The sequence below is a fragment of the Nematostella vectensis genome, chromosome 8 (assembly GCF_932526225.1).
Source record: "Nematostella vectensis chromosome 8, jaNemVect1.1, whole genome shotgun sequence".
Lineage (NCBI taxonomy): Eukaryota > Metazoa > Cnidaria > Anthozoa > Actiniaria > Edwardsiidae > Nematostella > Nematostella vectensis.
This window is the reverse complement of record NC_064041.1, coordinates 9,118,238-9,139,438: the sequence shown is the minus strand read 5'-3', so window position 1 is coordinate 9,139,438 and position 21,201 is coordinate 9,118,238. Positions and strand designations below refer to the sequence as shown.

Below are 21,201 nucleotides of genomic sequence, written 5' to 3'. Positions count from 1 at the left end.
CCAAACACCACAAACAAACGCAAGAACCGCCAGCGCAACAACATCATCTGGTACAACCCCCCTTTTAGCAAGAACACAAGCACCAACATCAGCCACAAATTCCTCTCACTCATAGACAAGCACTTCCCTAAAGACCACAAAATCAGAAAAATCTTCAACCGGAACACAATCAAAATCAGTTATAGCTGCATAAGCAACACCAAGCAGATAATTGACAGCCACAACAAACGCATAATCGCCTCATCAATAACAACCGAAGACGCCCCCACCTCCCTCGCTACCGCCAATAACAAAACATGAAACTGCAGACAAAAGAACACGTACCCCCTTGACGGAAACTGCCTCCAATCATCTGTTATCTACCAAGCCACTGTAACAAGAAAGGACAACAACACCTCCGAAACCTACGTAGGACTAACCGAGAACAAATTCAAGACAAGATATAGAAACCACACCGCCTCATTCCGACACGCTAAACACAGAAACTTGACCGAACTAAGCAAACACATATGGAGCCTTAAAGACAACGACATGGAACACTTTATTTTATGGAAAATCCTGTCATCTCACTCCACCTACAACAGCTCTAGCAAAAGATGTAATCTCTGCCTCAAAGAAAAACTTATCATTATCCGCCAACCCAAGCTATCAACTTTAAACAAGCGTAACGAGCAAGTGTCTTCGTGCCGCCACAGGAACAAAGCCTTGTTATGCAACAGCTGAACTATTCAATTTCATCATAACAGCCATTCAAATTTCACGCCCTATTTTCATGTTAATTTTATACATAGATAGTATATAAGTGGTGGTAGTAACATATTCTTAATAAATCTCCTGATGAGTGGGCAACCACGAAACAGGCTTGTAGAGATGAAACGGTAGTTCGCGTGTTTTTTTCCTACAAATCAAGATATATATATATATATATAGTCATTCACCTGTTTTCCGTTTGTCTATCCTGTTAACTTAGATCTCCTTAACAACCGCATTTAAAATTCAAATTTGATTATTGTTTTTGCGTGTTGACCTGCGCTAAAAGATATGAAATAATAATGAAAATTTAGTTTAGACTATCGGGACTAGAACAAGTCATCTGGTAGAGGGAGTACAGTCAAATATATGGAAAGACAATGATCTCTCTTCTTCTTTTTTATGTTATGGCGGGAATGTGCTTCAGCAAAGGTATGTACGGACAGTAGATATTTTTTTATATTTCTGAGGTGCTCAAGTTCGATAAAACTCGGGTAATATTTGGTAGAGTCGATAAGAGTTCCATCTGATTAAGGGTCGAGAAAGCTCTTTTTCTTCCTAATTTCCGTTTTGCTATTTTTTGTTAAGGTATACTCAGGACTTTAGGATCATATAAAGAGAAGCAAACTAAAGATGAATAAGTGTCGGAATCTTAAAGCAATATACATACACGCTCAACTACTTTCTTTCTTTTTGTTTAAGTACAAAAAAATCTTTAGTTTTAGTTTAAGCTATGCTTTGTAAAGTCCTTATGTAAGGTACTCTCAGGAATTTAGGATCATATAAAGAGAAGCAAACTAAAGATGAATAAGTGTCGGAATCTAAAGCAATATACATACACGCTCAACTACTTTCTTCCTTTTTGTTTAAGTACAAAAAAATCTTTCGTTTTAGTCCTTATGTAAATTATTTAGTATATCAACCGAACTGTTTGAACCAAAAATCGAGCCATTGACATGTCTTAGTATTCCAAAACTTTGGCATTTTCTGTATACAATTGTGTTTACCATTGTTGAAGTCTTTCCAAATCGTGCACAACATTTGAGTTGTTTGTATTCATATTAAGAAAATTTCTGTAAAATTACTTATTATTAAAAATAAACCCTATTCAGACTCGCCTTTTAGGCAATTATTTAGATATACTAGAATCAACCTTTTAACTCATTTAAGACAAATTTAATTTATTATTTTGTAAGAATTAATTTACTCCATTTTCAGTCCAACATCTTCGATAATCATTTTTTATGAATTATGTATTTCCCTTAAAAAACAAAAACAAAAAAGATTCTAAAAAAAAATACAAGTTAAACTCGTAAAATAAACAATTATTGCATAAATATGTGCTTCAAAAGTATCAGCAGTAAACTTAGTGTCTGTTTTGACAAAACAAAATGTACCCCTCTCCTTAAAAAAATCCTTTGTATAAACGTTTTGACGCATTTTTGAACTGTACCCTTTTCGCATCGATGTTCTGAATGACAGTTGTCATTAATGACATGATCTATAGATGTAAAATAACAGCGTCGATTCAGGGGTTGGGCCTCAAATTTTGATTCAGGGTTTAGGGGAAGGACTTATTTTTTGAACACTAGGTATTCTTATTAATTTCCGGCCTCCTAAAAGTCTGGAATTTTTCTGGTAAGAACCACCTACAAAATTGATAAATAAATTTGATGCGCCTTCTGCTTGCACTTTCATGACTTGTGTTTCGCTGGCGTTGAAAGCCATTATCCCCTAAAGAGTGGTACTTTTTTATATTTTGCAGTTTTGGTTTCATTAACTTCCAACTTTCATCACTGAATTTGCGAATTTTAATTCATGTCGAAGTCCCCCTCCGCACTAACTTTTCAGATTGGCTGAATAAGAAGATAGATGTAAAAAAATGACTTCAGTTCGAAAGGAGGTAACGACCCTATTTCCATTTACATAGGTTTTACAATAATGACAATTTCATATATAAGAAAAAAATGGCAAAATGTCAAGGGGGAGCATGCCACTAGACCCTCAGTATTTACACCCCTGAAACATTGGGCTCGAAACAGCACTACTCCTGACTTGGTGGTGTTTAAGGCCAGCTCCGCCGCCCCTTCATGGGCATGTCAAAGTCATCCCCCCTCCCCCCCCCCCCCCCCCCCCCTCACACACAACAATTTGACGTGGGGAGGGGAGGGGGCGACGTCTGCGACATTCAGGCCATATTCTGGTTAACAAATATAAAGCATGTATTTTTATTCTTGGCAAAGTTCTCTATCCCCTATTTGTACTGCACAGATTATTCGTTATAGTATAATAGGGTTTATTAAATAATAGGGTTTATTAAATGTGTGGGCGTTTATTACATTTGCGGGCTCTTAACCCGTACGGTTATAGAATTTGCTGGTGCTAATGGAAGAACGTGCCGTACGTAGAGCATCTTAAGACTAGAGTATAATTTCAATAAACTGATCAATAAGCTTTTTTTTGCTTTTTTGTCTTTGGTTCTGGGGGAGGGCCTTAATTTTTGGTCGCCCTTTAGGGGGAGGAGTTTTTGTGCTCTAAATTGGGGGGGGGGGGGAGAGTCGAAATATTTGAACCAGAAACTTTCGACTTAGCAGCCTCAACCCTCACCCCCCACCCCCCCCCCCCCCCCCCCCACCACCACCGTAAACCTCCTGTAAACGTTTACCTGAAATTTGCTTTTACAAATTTTTGCTTTTACAATTTTCATCAAGGGGCAACCCAGTTCTCAGATGGGATTGTCCTGAGTGGAAATCTGCCACCTTCGTCAATTTCCTCATGTAAATAGACGTTCCTAGCCAACCCGGGCTTTTATTTTCTCCATTAACGTAGCCAAAAGCTAACCCGGGTTGAGGGCATTAAGGGAAACCGTAAGGATCGACTCGACTCATGCAAAACCGAACAAGTCTTGACTCGAGTAAGGCCTTGTTTGTCGCTCATCCAGATTGCCTCGCCGCCCTTTCTCAATAGTTAAAATAGAATACTTTGAACTTAGTGGGTCGAACATTTACTGAGATAATTAAATAAATTGAAAACTGTCGGGCATTTAGTCCATTTAGGACCTTTCCCGGCTGTCGGGCATATACAAGGTACCTTTTTAACCTTGTGTTGATTCATACCTTCTCTACACCACGCCTACGCAGACCATCTAGTTTTTCTACAGCTTGCCTGTAGTCTTTCTAGTTATACCATGTCAGGCATATAGCCACTGCGGTTTTTTTACGCGTTCCTTTCCGGTCACACTTTGTCTATTTTTCAGACTCCTGTCGCAACATGCATTTTCCTTCTCCACTAGAGGACTACGCCCTCTTAAACCACACCCTTCAGAATATAACTGACATATCAGTGGAAAACTGTCAAGTAAAGTGCTATGTGAACCAAGCATGTCGTGCTGTGAACTATAAGAAAGGCACGAATCTTGGGACCTGTGAACTGCTGTCTGCCAAAGCTGGATCCTTCCCTATAGATCTGCTAAAGCTCCCAGGATTCGACTACTACGGCCCCAATGTATGTCTAAATAACCTCATGCGCGCTTGATGTAAAGTGGTTGTTATATAAACTTATAAGCTTTAGGATGCTTACTGTATTTGCTTAAGAATTAACCTTTTATACAAGAAACGGGCGAATATCGGGAGGTGTAAACTGCTCTCCGCCAAAGCTGAATATTTCCCTAATGTAAAGATTTGCTGAAATTCCAAGAAATTTGTTACTGCAACACACAAGTATTTCTGCAACAATCGAGCACAGGAGGCATTAACTCCTAAAAATAACAGTTACGCAAAGCCCCTTCGAATCAAGTCAATCACTGTATGAGAAAAAGGAAATGCATGAATGATAAAGCACCTTGCGTTAATTTTTCAGAAATCATAAGCTCGAGTTGAACACCGCATTATTTTATTTTTTTTAGGAGATATGTGTCCCGAATCCTTGTCCATCTGCCAACATGACCTGCGTTGAGTTAAAGGGGACTCCAAGATACAGATGTGAGTGTCCGCAGGGATACACCGGTGCCGCATGTGAAACAGGTATGCAACGATACTCTTTGATACAAATACCAAGGTAACTGAAATTGAGGCCGTTCTGTAAATATATGCTTAGCGAAAGTCTGACCATTACCACGTCTCGGTAATATTTAGCGAGTTTCAAAGAGGTGTACATTAATTTCACATACGATTGAATCTGCAAAGTGTTATCAACACTCAGATATCGACGAATGCTCTACTGGAAGTCACAACTGTCACGCAAACGCCACTTGCAGCAACATCGCGGGCTCCTTCACATGCCTTTGCAAGCCCGGGTATACCGGCAAAGGAACGAGTTGTACAGGTAGGGGTTACATCGACAAGAAAGTAAATCAGTTCGAGGCGCAACTATGTAATAATAAAGACGTGATAAAGACCTGCTTATTGCCCCTACCCTTTATTTGCCTGATGCTGGAACACTTGAGACGAGTAACCTCTAGACGCCATCCGTTCACGGTGAAGTTCATTTGTATTTTAAGTATGGTATGAAGTTTAAAGAAAGGCAAAAATTGTCAAAATTCTTTTATATAAATTGTGGTGCACCCATTATAGACCCCCTCCCCCCTCAGCCCAATTTTCTGAACATGATTTTAATTCCTCTGGTTCACTAGGGCACACTAGTACGCATATTGACCGTGCCATAAATGGTCGAATACCTCCGTTCAAGGGGAAACCCATTTGTTTTTAAATAATTGTATGAGGTCTAAAGACATGATTTTTAAAATCCCCTCTAATATGTTTTTCATATTGGTGTAACCAACTTATTTTCCCTTATCTAGATTGTTAGATTTTCTCGATTTTGTTTCTTTTTACTTCTACTTTTCTTTAGAGCTCACTAGCGCGCATCTTGGGTGTTATAAAGACACAAATGACCGTGCCATAGATGGTCAAGTACGCGGGGTTGATTCATTCTTGGGATGCTTTCACTACGCTAGCAGCCGAGATTACAGTGTCTTCGCGATGCAGTACCGTACCCAGTGCTTCACCGGTCCGCTCGCGCACGTGACCTATAGCAAGTACGGCCCTTCATCTGCTTGCAATAATGGCACCGGGGGAACCTGGGCTAATGACGTCTATTCAATAGTCCTGGTTGCAAAGTAATAAAATTCAAGATCAGTCGTGATCCAATTCTCTGGAACCCACTACCAAACTACCGCACCGCTGCTGAAAGTATCCATAAATGGTCACGCGAAAAAAAAAAAAAAAAGAGAGAAAGAAACAGGCTACGGGCCAGATAGTCAAACGTTTGTATGCAGGCAGGCAGATTGATTGATTCACCTTTATTTTACTGCGGTAGTTTTATAAGTTCGAAAACTTCTTTGCATGAAAGCCGTAACAAGGTTAAACCCTAAAATAGATACATAATTAAATGCCACTATAATATATACAAAATATATACAAAAATTAGTGGGTAGTCTGGTGTATATAGGAAAGCTTAGATTTGAATATAGACATTGAATTAGATGTTTTTGATACGAAATGTTTTGACACTTAATTGCAGACAGACGGACAGATTGATTGATTGATTCACCTTTATTTTACTACGGTAGTTTCATAAGTTAGAAAACTTCTTTACATGAAAGCTGTAACAAGGTTAATCCCTTAAAATAGATACATTAGTAAATGCCACTTTAATATATACAAAATATGTACAAAAATAAGTGAGTAGTCTGGTGCATATTTGAAAGCTTAGATTTGAATATAGACCTTGAATTAGATGTTTTTGATACTTAATGTTTTGATACTTAATGTTTTGATACTTTTAAGTATCAAAAGACGAGTTAAAACTCGTCAACAAGCCGAGTTATGGTTACGCTCGCAACCCACCTACACGCTCCACCGCCCTTACCGTCGACGATACAAACGCCAGCGTATCGCCACGATTTTTGCGGCGGTTGAACCCCGATGAGGAGTCCTTGGTGCCGGGTATTCCAACGTTTGGCATGCCACCATGGTACGGGTCACCAGAAGAAGCAAACCAGGAGTATGCTGTCTGCGACTATATGGAATGGTTCCAATGCGCCGTTCTCCCTCGTTTGTCTCGACTGAGAATGCGCCTGGCCCAAAAGGAAAATCGTTCCAAGACTACTATTTATACTCGGGGCACACAACAGGGTGCGTTGTACCCGGGGGTGACAACTCTGGCAACTTGATGCGGGTCTTCACACCAAAAGCCGACGATGGTGACATGCACGAAGAAAACTTAAATTTCAAAATACGGTTCTCTTTTCTCGACAGTTTTAGAATTCAAATTTCCGACGATAGTGGAAACATCATCAAGTTCCAATCGGGCGCTGTAAAAGTGGCCTTGCATATCAGGCCCCAAAAGAGGTGACTGTATTATTTAAAAGTTGGTCCCCTGAGCCCTAGCACCTCATTACTACGTACATACCCGGGCACACGACATCTCCCCCAACACCTGAGATGGTGAAGGCACTCAACTGGTTAAAGCAAGTCGCCTTGGGGTTGCAAGAGAATATAGCCAAGGAGTTACGTGAAGACATGGCTCAGGGAGGGCCAGCTCAGAAAGGAAAGGGAAGATTTCGGGGAGCGCCCGTAACACAAGGAGGAAGGGGAAGATTCCGTGGCTCTCAACTCACCCAAAGTGGCCGCGGGGTCTTTCGAGGTGCTCCTGTGACCCAGGGTGGCCGTGGGGTTCAATGGTCATTGGCGCTTAATGGTTCACCCCCATTCCTAGGGATACCCATGCCAGCGCAGCGCGGTGGTGGAGGTGGCGGGAGTGCCCCAAGGGGGATTGGCAATACTTTGAGCACTGCCTACCAGCCCTCACTTATCTGCATTCAACCTCCCTCTTCCTCACGCAAAAGACCAGGAACCACTGGGCCGTCTACTACCAAGAAAAGAAGAAAGAGATAAAAAGCCACCGCTATAACCGGCAGGCACCATTCAACATCAATACCATACACTGTCAGGAGCTCCGCAGCATGGCCGTCTCCGAAGCCACTGTTTACAAAACCTCCAAAATAGGTTATGGCAGAGAATTAGACTTATTTTCTTTACCCGATACCGACGTCACAGCCGCCAATGGGAAATACCTGAAGTACCCCCAAAAACCCAGGAGGGTGAAAAATACACGTTCATTATTCCGGCATCATCCAATAACATCGACCTGAAAAAGACGTTCATTTCCATGATTTTCAAAATCACAAAGGCCGACGACAGCAACATAGATAACAACCAATCAGTCGGTCTGGTCAACTACCCCGTTGGGAGCCTTTTCAAACAGATGAAGTATGGGTAAATGGTGTGCTTGTGGAGGCTCAGGGGGACCTTTATCCCTACAAAGCCTATTTCCAAGCCCTACTGAACTTCTCGAAAAGCGCCCACGAGACCTACCTGGCTGGTAGCATGTGGCACAAGGACACCGCAGGGCACATGAATACCCAGCGGGGCGGAAGCTGATAACCAGGGACTGAAAAAACAAGGAACCGCTAACTAACGCCGCACGTGCAACCAAAGGCGTGGGTATTGTTGGAAATGTGCACTCTGACCTGTTCTCCAGTATTAGATACCTGGTATTTGATACTTGAAAATTAACAAGGATCGACAAGTCGTCTTCACCTCAAACCTCTAAGCCATGTACACCGATGAGCTGGAGGACGTCGCGTGCAACGGTGAGCCATTTGCGGCTGTGTTTGGAGGGGTACTGCCCAGTGACAAGCTGGGCAAGCAAAAAAGAAAAAAGCGTTGGGGACACGGCCTACATCGTTAACACCGACCCTAGCAATAAACCTGGTATGCATTGGCTGGGTGTCTACGAGACTCCTGACCAATTTTTTGTTTTTCGACAGTTTTGCTTTTAACCCCCACACTTATGGGGGTGATATCCAACAATTTTGTCTCCAGCACAATATTATCGTAAAGAACAATAGTCGCGTCCAAGCCCTAACATCAGAGACCGCCATTGTCTTTTTTACCTCTATCACCGCTCAAGGGGGATCCCTATGTACCGAATTGTAGAACTCTACTCCAACGACCCGCGAATGAACGACCGGTTAGTCACCCAATTCACAGATGCGCACAAGCCCTACGACCGTAGAGGGGGGACAAACTACATCCGCTACACTTGGCAACAGTATGCCAAAAAAAACAAAAAGACGTTATCAAATGTTTATGCCTAGGATAATGAGGTGCAAGAAAAAAATTGTAACCATTAGCAGAAAGAGAGTAAAGCAACCTTAAACACTGCGTGTCTAAACCATTCCTTGCGGTCTATCATGGTTGAAACACTGTTTCGCACACCCTGTAGCATTCTCGTCGCCGGCCCAAGCCAATCTGGAAAAACCAACTTTGTTTACAGCCTACTAGAACAGAAAAAAACAGCATTTGACCGAACACCCCAGAAAACAGTCTATTGCTATGGCGCTCACCAGCCCCTGCTGGAAGCCCTGAAACAAAAACTTGGTGTCGTGCTCCACAGGGGGCTCCCCGAGTCCATAGAAAAACTCTTTGGACCGCAAGAACGCCCTGGAGTCCTCATCATTGACGACCTCATGGGCGACCTAAATCGCATGAGCGACATCTTCACGAAAACATCACACCACCATGACATCACTGCTATCCTGATCCTGGCAAAATTTGTTTCCACCGCAAAAAGAAGCGCGCACCATTTCGTTAAACGCCCACTATATTGTAGTCTTTAACAACCCACGATATCAGTTAGGCTGCCGTAACCTTGCTACCCAGGCATTCCCCAATAGGGTAGGTTTTGTCATGAATGCTTTCAGACAGGCGACGAGCGCTCCCTACGGGTACCTCCTTTTCGATTTTCACAAAAATACCCGTCCGGAGTGCCGACTACGCTCCCACGTACTTCCTAGCGACCAGCGTAGTTACGTCTACGTACCCGTGGAAGACGTGGATTACATTTGCGTATTCACGGATAAATACACCCCAATCATCTAGGAACACCGTCATTCAGGGGAACCAACGGCACGTGAAAAGAGCGCCTGAAAATGTCTAACATTCGTATCCTGGGGAAAATCGGACGCTTATCATACCAGTACTACTACAAACGTCGGGGGGGGGGGGGGGGGGGGGTGAACGCCCCACAGGCAGCGCTAGAGCGCGATGGGTAGCAGAGCGCGAGTTCGCTACCAGAGCGAACCTCACACCCCCTGAACGACCCTCCGGCCTGAGCGACGACGATACCGATGAAGAAACCAGCACGTCCGCTACCACCGCCATCACATCACCCGCAAGCACAGTAGAACAACCGCGGGAACAACTAAACCTACCCCCTATCCCCATAACGCCATTGAACAGCAGGCCTGCTACAGGTACCGTCAAAGAAATATTTAGCACAACCCCCCACCGCGAACACTCAGGTGTACGGATCTACCGAGCATTCCCTCACTCTCGCACTCCACTGTACACGGTACCCGACGCTGTGCCAGAAGTGAACCTTAGTGATTTTTTTGAAACCGTTGCTGGGTATGGCAGTAGCAGTGTTGGGGGTAATGATAGCGATGATAGTGCGCAACTGCCAACTACCCCAAGCATCCCATCGATGTCTCCTCGCAACCTCGGATACTCCCCACTACGTAACAATGGTAGCAGAGGAAGACCCCGACTCAAGTACCGCCGTTTGTCCCGTGTACGCGTCACCGAACACCTTGATGGGGAGGTGGTGACCAAATGCACCACCCGCCGTCGCACCACCTGACTCCAAACTGGTGATCTTTAAAAAGTATGAAAGACACAGGGCACTCGCAACTATGGACCGCCCACAAAAATGTGGACGCCACCGAGCGCCTCCAAGAAGGGGTCGGGGGGATTGAAAAGAGCCATGAAAAAGAACCCACGTTGTCGACTGTACCTGCCTGTGGCGAGGCTACGGCAGCAACGTAGCGGCCTCACCTTCCACAACCCCCATGGATTAGATAATAAAAGGACAGAATGCTATATAAAATACCACCTACCCATGCTCGGGAACTTATTAGGCGGTAAATGATATAAAAAGCGCCGCTGGCTAGCCACAACCCTCATTCACACCATGCCGGTTACTGGAAAAAGAGGAAACCGTGAAAGCGGGAGGCGTCCGCGCCGCTGCAAGGACCGCTTAATTAGAAACGCACCTTTTCTCGAGATGGTACGTACCGCAAAACCGCCGCTCAGACGCCACCTCCTGGCCGGCGCCACCCTTGAACAAGTGAACAGCGTAAACGAGATCGCACGCAATATTGTTGAGGAAAATGTTGTGCTCTCGCCTTACTACTACAAAAAACTAAGGCCGCATCGTGCCCGGTTAGGAAACATTGCCAACCGTTCTCTAGGAACCGCCACCAGGAAAAGGATTATGAACCAGCGTGGTGGTTGGGCAATCCCCCTCCTTATCGGTGCCCTGGGAAGCTCAACAGCGGCCCCTGTCCTGCAAAAACTCATATCAAAAATTAAAAACAATTGGTGGTTGGGAGGAGACGCGTATAAAAGCATCATCCCCACGAGAGCTAGCACCATTCCAAAGGTCCTACCATGCCAGCGCGTAGGCAACGCCAGTCAAGCGATGAATACTACAACAAGGCACGGCGATGTGTACTGATTCCCGAAGACATGAACCCTATCTTGGACAGCCTAAAAGTCAAAAATCGTATAGAGTCACCACCACAATACGGAACGATGTCACAACTCGCCAAAAAGATGTCAGCCACCCTGGATGACCACACCCTCCCACAGGATATCAGGCTACGGGAATATCAATGACTCCACCGAGAGTTTTTAACATTGGCAGAGCAAACAATATCAGGAAGCCCCACGGTCAGCAACACTGTCGAGGGGGAGATCATCAACACTCTTGCTAGCGCACCTCCTCACGAGACCCCCCGACCACAATCGCTGCCGACTCTACCATCACACTCACAGCAAAGATCCCACTACCCACTAAGAGAAAACAACTCCCTCCACCGCAGGAAACCCCTCGATCACGAACGATACCCACACCACCAAACTACCCGCCACGACGACCAAACCCACGTCGACTTAAGACCCTGAAACAGTTAACCTCAACCCCCAGAAGATGGACTACTTTTTAGAAACGCAATAAAACAATCACAAACCACACTCTTCATTGTCTGTTTTCATTTTCCTTTTTATTTACTGTCTTTTTTACAACCACTGTCACGCTTCCAAACCTCGGAAATCACGATACTGTCCAGACAAGAGTCAGTTTTACAAACAACGCGGCGTACAGCCGTTGGGTCTTTAGTTCTTTACTCTTATCGCACAACCAGCGCATAAAAGGAAACGCCTCGACCCGTGGGCAATGGGGATCGACTAAATGCTTAGCGTGGCGACCACAATCCGCTTCAACAATCTCTGCGCAAAATTGAACCCCTGAATCCAGGGACCGGTAGTAGCGTAGTACTTTTAGAGGTTTAGACAGGGTATGCCAAGAGCGCCTAGTAGACGTCTTTCGTACACCCCACACTTGTGTTGGACGATCCCGCCTTGCCCGTAAAACTTGTACCACGCAGAGACCACAGCCTCCAACCTCTCGTGTTTGATAGCCCTCGGGGCTCGATCCTGAAAAGCCAGCCGATGGACGTGTCTCTCCACGTTTGTCACACTACGACGCTGCCACGGTCTGAGATCGTGCATCCTGATAGGGAGAATAAAATGCTGACCAAGGACCTCTTGGTGGTGGCGACAAAAACCCATCTTCTTTGTTTAAAACTCCTGCCCAATTTGGAACCCGTCCAGAACCAGCACAACAGTCACTTTCTCGAAAGCAGTTTTTTTACCCTCAGGACTAGCCACAAACGTCCACTCAGGACCCGCCATAGTTTCACTACTCTTGGCATTGACCTCCTGCGGTCCGTTCAGCCTCTTTACTGTGCCGATCACGGAGAAACGTGCGAAGGGGTACTACAAGGGACCGCCAAATTACATAGGCACCTACACGTAGACCGAAACAAAGACAGAGACCGCCAAAAACACCACTCAGTAAACTCACGATAAAATGCTTGTACATTACCACTACAACCGCTGCACTGGGACAACAACTGGGAGCACCAGCCCTTGGCATGGCTATTTTATTAGCTAAACCATCCAACCGTATTACAGAGATATGACAACACCGTTAACCAGTGAAAAAGCACCTTTTTTTTATTCCTGTCAACGCATCATACAACGATGCCGCTATGACCTTATACTACCCCCTGGATGATAAACACACAGCACTACGTCAACGCGGCCCGTTTAGCGGAACCCTGAGCGTAACAAGAAATGCGCCACCAATGCATTCCTTTCCTCCACTAGACACCAGGGCAACTCATATACCGATCATTGATACGCACGCATTCCTTTCCCCCCTAGGTCCCAGCCCACACATACCGATACTTGACACCGGAAATCCTTTAAGCTAGGTGTGGCACATTCACCACATTCTACGCATTCCTTCCCTCCCCTATACCCACACCCCTTGCTACTTATCTGTCCCCCCGGCTTTTGAATGCTATTCCAAAAGGACTTAGAAAAATCGAGGGTACCGCGCATTCAAGCGCAGTATAGACGAACTAGATCTTTCTAGCCTTTTTTTGCCGATATTTTTATACCTTTGACATTCGTAATAATGCAAATAGTTAATTCCCAAAATTTTACACCATAGAAACTGTACATAGAATTTTATACTTATATATTTACATATTTATCTTTTATCTATTTTTATATATTTTATGTTCGTGAATTGTCTGAAAACTAGCTTGTAGCTACGTATAATTTCACGTTAATAAAGTATTTATCTATCTAATCAAGGCTAAAACGGAACAAGATCAATCTATGACAACAGCTTCAAGAAATTGGCTTTATTACAGATATATTGGGTAAACAAATTGAAAATAATATTCGATACACGAACATTTCGTCTGGTTTGTCCGTGATTTTCGTAATAATATCAATCGCGCGTTAAATAGGAGCACATTCTGCCGTGCTCCATAAAGTAATAAGTATTCTGAAAGACTTAAAGGCGCATTGTCACCAGTTAACTTCCGTCTGACAACTTCAGTCTGATTAAATATTGATTTATTTTGTCTGATATCTGGATATGATTAGAACAGAATAAAGCAAGATAAATTTCTTTCAAGCCATCTCAAGCTATGGTTAATGTCTAGAATAAGCGATTAATTATTGATAAAAGCGTTATATACAATTATTGTTGAGCAAAACAATAATATTGAGGTCAGGAAGAAGCTATCACAGATAAAGTCTAAGAAGAAATGATATGACTTTACCAATCTATTATCATACAAAATATAACCCTTTTGCGCCATTTTGTGATTGCATTGCACTGTCTGTGTACAACCCCTCTTTGTACAACTGATTAATTATTGATAACAGCCATATATGTAATTATTGTTTAGCGACACAAGTTCGCTTAGTGTATCAATATTGAAGTCAGGGTTAAGCTATCACAGATAAGTCAAAGAAGAAATGACATGACTTTACCAATATTGATTCTCCTTCTTGGTCTCGTGGCAAGAATGTGCCACACTCAAGGTAACCACGCCAAACCTTTTGTAGACGAAAAATAAGGAAACGAATCCTTTAGAAAATTACCAAATTATCGATAATTAGATAAGGACTATATTTAATGGTGAATAAAGGCTTTTCAATTTAAAGTGGACGTTCTGCCCTGAACGTCTAGCTTTTAAATTCCCAGAGGGCACTAGAAGAGTGGTTTATTATCCAATACACCACTAGGGAAACAAAGCAACGCGTAAAGGAACTTTTATGAAAAATTTTTGCCAAACCTTTTCTAGACAAAAAAAGGAAACGAATCCTTTAGAAATACTTTCGTCATCCGATTATCAATAACTAGTGATAGTGACTTTAGGCTTTTCAATGTAAAGTGAACGTTCTGTTCTCTATGTTTTTCTTTGCAAATTCCCAGAGGGCACTAGAAGAGTAGATTAAATGCGAAACTTGCGAACATGACGTTCAGCTAAATACCCTTATAGGCCTGTGTGTTCTATTTTTTTTTAACTCGAAAGGGGAGCGTATAAGATAGATAGTTTATTTTAATTCTCCGTTTCCCTGTTTTTTGAATCTGGAAGTTTGGGGACCTTCAAAAATATCAGATGCTATAAACTACTAGTTTTAGATGGTTTAAATTTCTCGCTACATTATTAATAACTTTTGGTATTCTTTTTTTACATTTTAACTAGGAAAGTGTTACGCTTATTTTGTTGTGCTTCTAAGGGGAAAAGGGGCTTAATAGACAGAGAGGAATATTCTGGCTTACAAAGGGGCTTAAAAGAGATGGAGGGAAGCACCTTTAGAATAAAGTCTTGCGGTGGGAATAAAATAGGAATAGCTTATTGCTTGTACTCAATTTGTCAATCCTTTTTCAGATCCCTGCCGCAACATGCATTTTCCTTCTCCGCTAGAGGACCACGCCCTCTTTAACCACACCCTTCAGAATATAACTGATATATCAGTGTGGAACTGCCAAGTAAAGTGCTATGTGAACCAAGCATGTCGTGCTGTGAACTATAAGAAAGGCGCGAATCTCGGGAGCTGTGAACTGCTGTCCGCCAAAGCTGGATCCTTCCCTATAGATCTGCTGAAGTTCCCAGGAATCGACTACTACGGCCCCAATGTATGTCTAAACAAATTCATGCGCGCTTGATGTAAAGTGGTTCTTACAGAAACTTATAAGCTCTGGGATGTTTACTGTAATTTTCTGGGGGAGCGAAGCATTTACCCATTTAAGCAAAACATTTAATTGGCCCTTTGATACAAATTCATTGGAGGCAAAAGCTAACACTAGATAAGCAATGCCTTACATTTTTTAACCCTTTACCTACAACTTCATTTCTAACCCTATTCAGACTTTTTTTGGGGGGGGTTCTCTTAAAGCCCCCCCCCCCTCCGGGAAAATTGCTATAACTTCTGAACCATAGAAGCTAAGTAGCTAAAACTTGGTAACTTTTCCTAAAAACTATCTGCGGACGTTTTTTAATGCCATTGACATGCCTAGGGAACGCTCCATGTTACCATGGCAACCGTTTATTCACACAGTTTTTCAAAAACTAAAAAGTAGTGAATTTTTCATATTTTGGTCCTGTTTCTCACATTTAAATGCCTCTTTTGATTTCCAAATTTAATTAGGTGACAAGTTTCACAACAGCGCTAAAATTTTTTTACTTCGGATATCTAGGGGGAGGGGTGGGTAAATTTAGCACTCTCAAAGCTGTTGTCAAAAACACTAGATTTACAAGATGACACTTTAAAAGCTAATGTTATGCATTTATCATTACTATGAGCAGTAATACATGCATGCAAATCGTTTTTTCTGTAATAATTCAATAGTTTTTTTATTTCGCAAAAATCATAAGGATCCAAGATTGCGGATCCAAGATGGCGGACCCAAGATTCCAAGATGGCGGACCCGGAAATTCTTACAAAAAAAAATGATAACAAATGTTTCATGGCTTTTTTGCATTATAAAACCGTTAAAAGGTTGATTTTGACATATCTGAATGATGCAAAATGATTTCAAACCGATATTTTAGAATTTAGGCAAAATTTGAAAGAATATCTAAACACCGATTTGCTACCTCATTTTGACGTCATAATTGATTCGACCACACCCAAAATAAGGCGTTGCGATTCCTTGCACAGTGGCGATTATTGTCTGTAAGTTTGATGGTCATAGCCTAAGCGGTTCATGAAAAACGGCGGGGGCCCTGTTAGCCCCCTCCCCCCCTAGTTACAGACAGCTCAAAATAGCCCAGTTTGAATAGGGTAGGCGCTTCATTGCAAACCGTCCTAATAAAGGCACAGTTTTACGATCTGCTTAAATTTCATTAATTGATTATCTGTATATTAAAACGCCCCACCGTTGACGCTGCATCTATGCTAAGTCTACGGAGTTTATTCTGGAGTCACCACATTTATACGATAGCTAGGCTAAGGCTAGTAGAAATGCTGTGTTTTTTTCTTTTTCTTAGGAGGTTTGCGTTCCAAATCCTTGTCCCTCGGCCAACATGACCTGCGTTGAGTTAAAGGGGAATCCAAGATACAGATGTGAGTGTCCACAGGGATACATCGGTTCCGCATGTGAAACAGGTAAAAGCGGTATTCAGAGATTAGAGAATATATAGAACATCATTAAAGCTATTTTTGTGCTTCTTTCGTAGATGTTGATGAGTGTTATCCTGGACATTACAATTGTCACCAGGACGCTACTTGTGCAAACACAATTGGCTCTTTCGCATGCACATGTAAACCTGGGTATACAGGAAACGGAGTAAGCTGCGAAGGTAATGAACCACCAACCGATATTAGTAATAATAATACTGTTAATTCGCAAAATGTAATTTAAGTAAAGAACGCTAAAAGTTTCAACTGTTCAACGCGAAGTGCAACAAAATATTTAACGCCAAAGGTATTACGCATGATGTAATAAGTTTATCTATTGACTAAAAGCTAAAAGTAAACTAGTTTACTTTTATATCAGTCAATAGAATATTTTAGTTTTATCACATTTAGCGTTTAAGGTTGTTGCCTTTCGTGTATGATTACATTTAGCGTTGAGGGTTATTACATTTTGTGTTAGAAGTACATTTTCCCTGAAAGTTATAACATTTCGCGTATAGATGACATTTTAAAGTGAATTTATGACACTTCGTTTTAAGATTACATTTTGCGTGAAAATTTTTACATTTAGCGTGAAAATTTTTACATTTTGCGTTAAGATTACATTTTGCAGAAAAACACGTAAAATCTACTACCTAGAAACAAAAAACAAAATGGCAAACAAACCACATACAAGCGCAGTGTATATTCCACCATTAAACTTGTGTTTGATATTATCATAGGTTACTTCAATTATATATAAGAATTAGACTGTCGTTGGTATTTTTGCTGTAAATCTCGACGTTTGGTGATAAAACTTGTAGTTTAGAAGGAAAGCGTGAACAGAGAATTCGGCTTTCTCTTCTACTTCCCCGCAACAAAATCACTGCAAGTAGACAAAAATAGCTTTGAAAACACATAAACAGATAGTACCTACCGAAGAGAGCACCGCTATATTTTATCATTCCCAAGTTTTCGTATTTTGAGCAGGATTTGTGCCGTTTTTATTAAACAATCAAAACTCGTAGTTATCTATTTCTATGCTTCTCGAGGACAAGATTTTCACCAAAAACAAGACGAGTTTCCTTCATATTAGGTGACCGTGTTTTATTTCCCAAGTCACAGGAAAACCCCTATAAAAGTATTTATTTTAGATAAATTCCAGCAGGACTCACTGACCTCATCCGATATGTTCCACAATTTGTGGGTTGCACTTCGCTGGCTTCTATTTGCCGATTTCTGATTGGATATTCGTGCGCGCGTCGGATCTATGAATTACTATAGCATGTCCGAAACTCATATACATTAAGTACAGTTTTAGACGAAATAAGTTTGATCGACAGACTCCAGCAATTATCACTTGCGATTATAAGATATTGATAAACTTATTACCCATATATTACTGCAAGAACTGCTTCTGTTAGAAGCGCGATGCGGAGCTTCATAGGTATAGAGAAATTTCATAGTTCGCAATATTCATGACACTGTGTACTTGTGCTTTACAGATTGCGCTATTGGTATCATAATTTAGCTTGTGTTTCTTTCTTAGATATTGAGGAGTGCTCTTCTGGAAGCAACAATTGCCACCGGGACCATGCTTCTTGTGCAAACACCATTGGCTCCTTCGCATGCACATGTAAACCTGGGTATACAGGAGACGGAATAAACTGCGCAGGTAATGAACCAACAACCGATATTAGTAGTTATAATACATCTTGTGTGAAATCTATTACATCTCGATATTTGAGATTACATTTTGCAGGAAAAAACACGTAAAATTTACTACCTAAAAACGAAAAAAAAGGCAAACAAACCACACACAAGAGCACTGAAAATTACACCATTAAACTTGTGTTTGATATTATCCTAAGTTATTTCCATTATCTATAAGAATATTATACTGATTTAGGCACTGCCTAAAAGCGGAGCCAGCATGACCTTTTTTCAGCATAAACTTGTGTAGAACCCCCCTTCCCTGCACTTTCATTATGCATCATGTTCCACCACCCACAAAAAGGCACCATATGTAAAACATATAAAGATTGCATGTTATAAATACTGCAATTATTATTTAAATGTGTATTAAAAAGTATTTATTGACATTACTAAGATATTGATGAATGCGCAGGTAACGAAAACCATCAACCGTTATTAGTAGTGATATAACTGTTAATTCTCAAAATTTAATTTAAGTAAGGAACGCTAAAATTTACAACTTTTCAATGCGAATTGCAACAAAATATTCAACGCCAAATGTATTATTCATAATATAAGAACTTTATCTATTGACTAAAAGCTAAAAGTTGATTTCGCTTTAAGATTACATTTTGCGTTGACAGTTATTACATTTCGCGTTAAGATTACATTTTGCGCGAAAGTTATTGCATTTTGCGGTGTAATAGCATTTCTATAGCATGTTCGTAGCTCATATATTAAGTTCGGTTTAAGACGAAATTGATCGACAGTCTCCAACAATTAACTCAGGCGATTGTAAAATATTGGTTATGTTATTTCCCAGTATCTATATCATCGACTGCAATAACTGCTTCTTCTTAAATGGCTAATTTAGACTGCACGATTTAGTTGTATGCAATACCTCTACAACACGAGCGCCACGTGCAAAAACACTATTGCCTCATTTAGCTGCGCGTGTAAAGTTGGGTTTGCCGGTGAGTTCTGAGTACAGAACTGCTTAGGTATGCAACAGCAATACATAATTTTTTTAAAATAATTACATATCACAGAACATTTGTCTCTTTTTTGTTTCTTTATCTTTCAGACATCGACGAGTGCTCTCTTGATGTACACAATTGTCATGCGAATGCCACGTGCGCGAATACCGCTGGTTCCTTCACCTGCACTTGCAGATCTTGGTATACTGGAAACGGCGTAAACTGTACAGGTAAAGAATTATTATATACTGTCATTGGTTAAAACATAATAAAAAATCAGACGCAGATGAGCTTGTGGCTACTAATTAGACATTAACGAATGTTCTCCTGGAAACAACTTAGGTCAAAAGAGCGCTACTTGTGCAAACACTATTGACTCCTCCAAGTGTAATAAGCACCACCACGTAGCCATGATTTCTCATAGTTATAGGGTTGCTGGAAGTTATTTGCTGACATTTTTACAGTTTTCTGGCAGTTATACATATCATATCCCAAACAATTATATGGACGTATGGCTTTAATAACATCGTGATTTTTTTCCCTTTAGGTTTAACCTATTCGCATGTTGGATGTTTCAAAGACAAGGATGATCGGGCCATTGCGTTAACTTGGATTTATCCATCAACTCTAGAGGAGTGTTTTAAAGAAGCCCTTAGACGCGAAAACATAGTATTTTCAATGCAGGCAGAAAAACATTGCTTTACCAGCCCAGACGCACATCAGACTTACAACAAGTATGGTCCCACAACTGGCTGCAGCGGCGGGAATGGGGGAGCCTGGGCCAATGACGTATATCGCATCAATTACTAAGTCACTGTGACATTTGTCACGTCATGTTAGGGATAGTAGAAAGGGTCAGAAGCACTCTCTAACCCAATTTTTTTTTTAATTTCGAATTGATTTGGTAACAAATAAACTACAATTTCCAAAAAGAATTTTCTTTTTATTTCAAAAGAATCGCGAGTTAAAAGGAAAGTTCGTTTTCCGTCGAATATAGACATAACACGAAAGGTGTCACAAATCCCTTAATCCTTTTAAGACACAGCATCTCACAACTAATTTGGTGCTCGTTATTCAGCTTTAAAACGATATATTATTCGCAATATTTCGTTAAATATTAGCCCGTCAAGACGCATTCTACGAGAGCCGGTCGACGACACTTTCCACTATCCTTAAATTCAACTCACACAGCACTTGCGTACATACACTATATGATAGGTTTTATGGTATACCAAAAACTGGAAATCGACTCTGCCAAATTTTCGTCTTTAATAAGACTTCTTCAGGGCAGAGGGCAGAGTCTAAAATTTGGCAGAGTCGATTTCCAGTTTTTGGTGTATTATATTCATTGTTCTGGTACGAGATCGCGACAGTTTGGGCTTTTGGATTCTATTCTAGGTTTTATGGTATATATTAATGTATCTCACTGGTAATTGTTTTAAAAACTTCGCTCAAATTGAAACCCGCTTAGTAGCCCCTTTGAAGCTTGCGACAGATGTGATGTTTGGGAAACATAATCACCAATGTTTATAGTTTGCAAATCCTAAAATAAAAATTAGATATTTATAATCAGCGACCGCAACGCACGCGCAAATGAAGTCGCAGATTTGGGGGTTTAGTACAAAATTAAAAAAAAAAATGTAGTTGCAAACCAAGAGATCAAG

The 21,201-nt window shown here is 41.4% G+C and overlaps 1 protein-coding gene across 1 annotated transcript; it reads left to right on the top strand.

The window, feature by feature from the left end:
- Nucleotides 1–5,729: 5,729 nt before the first annotated feature.
- On the top strand, nt 5,730–20,756 carry LOC5519377. Its single transcript, XM_048731845.1, has 9 exons — nt 5,730–5,866; nt 6,320–6,327; nt 6,537–6,884; nt 15,137–15,384; nt 16,739–16,856; nt 16,928–17,050; nt 18,415–18,540; nt 19,645–19,767; nt 20,085–20,756. The coding sequence occupies exons 1-9, from the start codon at nt 5,730–5,732 to the stop codon at nt 20,345–20,347; spliced, it is 1,494 nt and encodes a 497-aa protein (XP_048587802.1). The 3' UTR covers nt 20,348–20,756.
- The last annotated feature ends 445 nt before the right edge of the window (nt 20,757–21,201 follow it).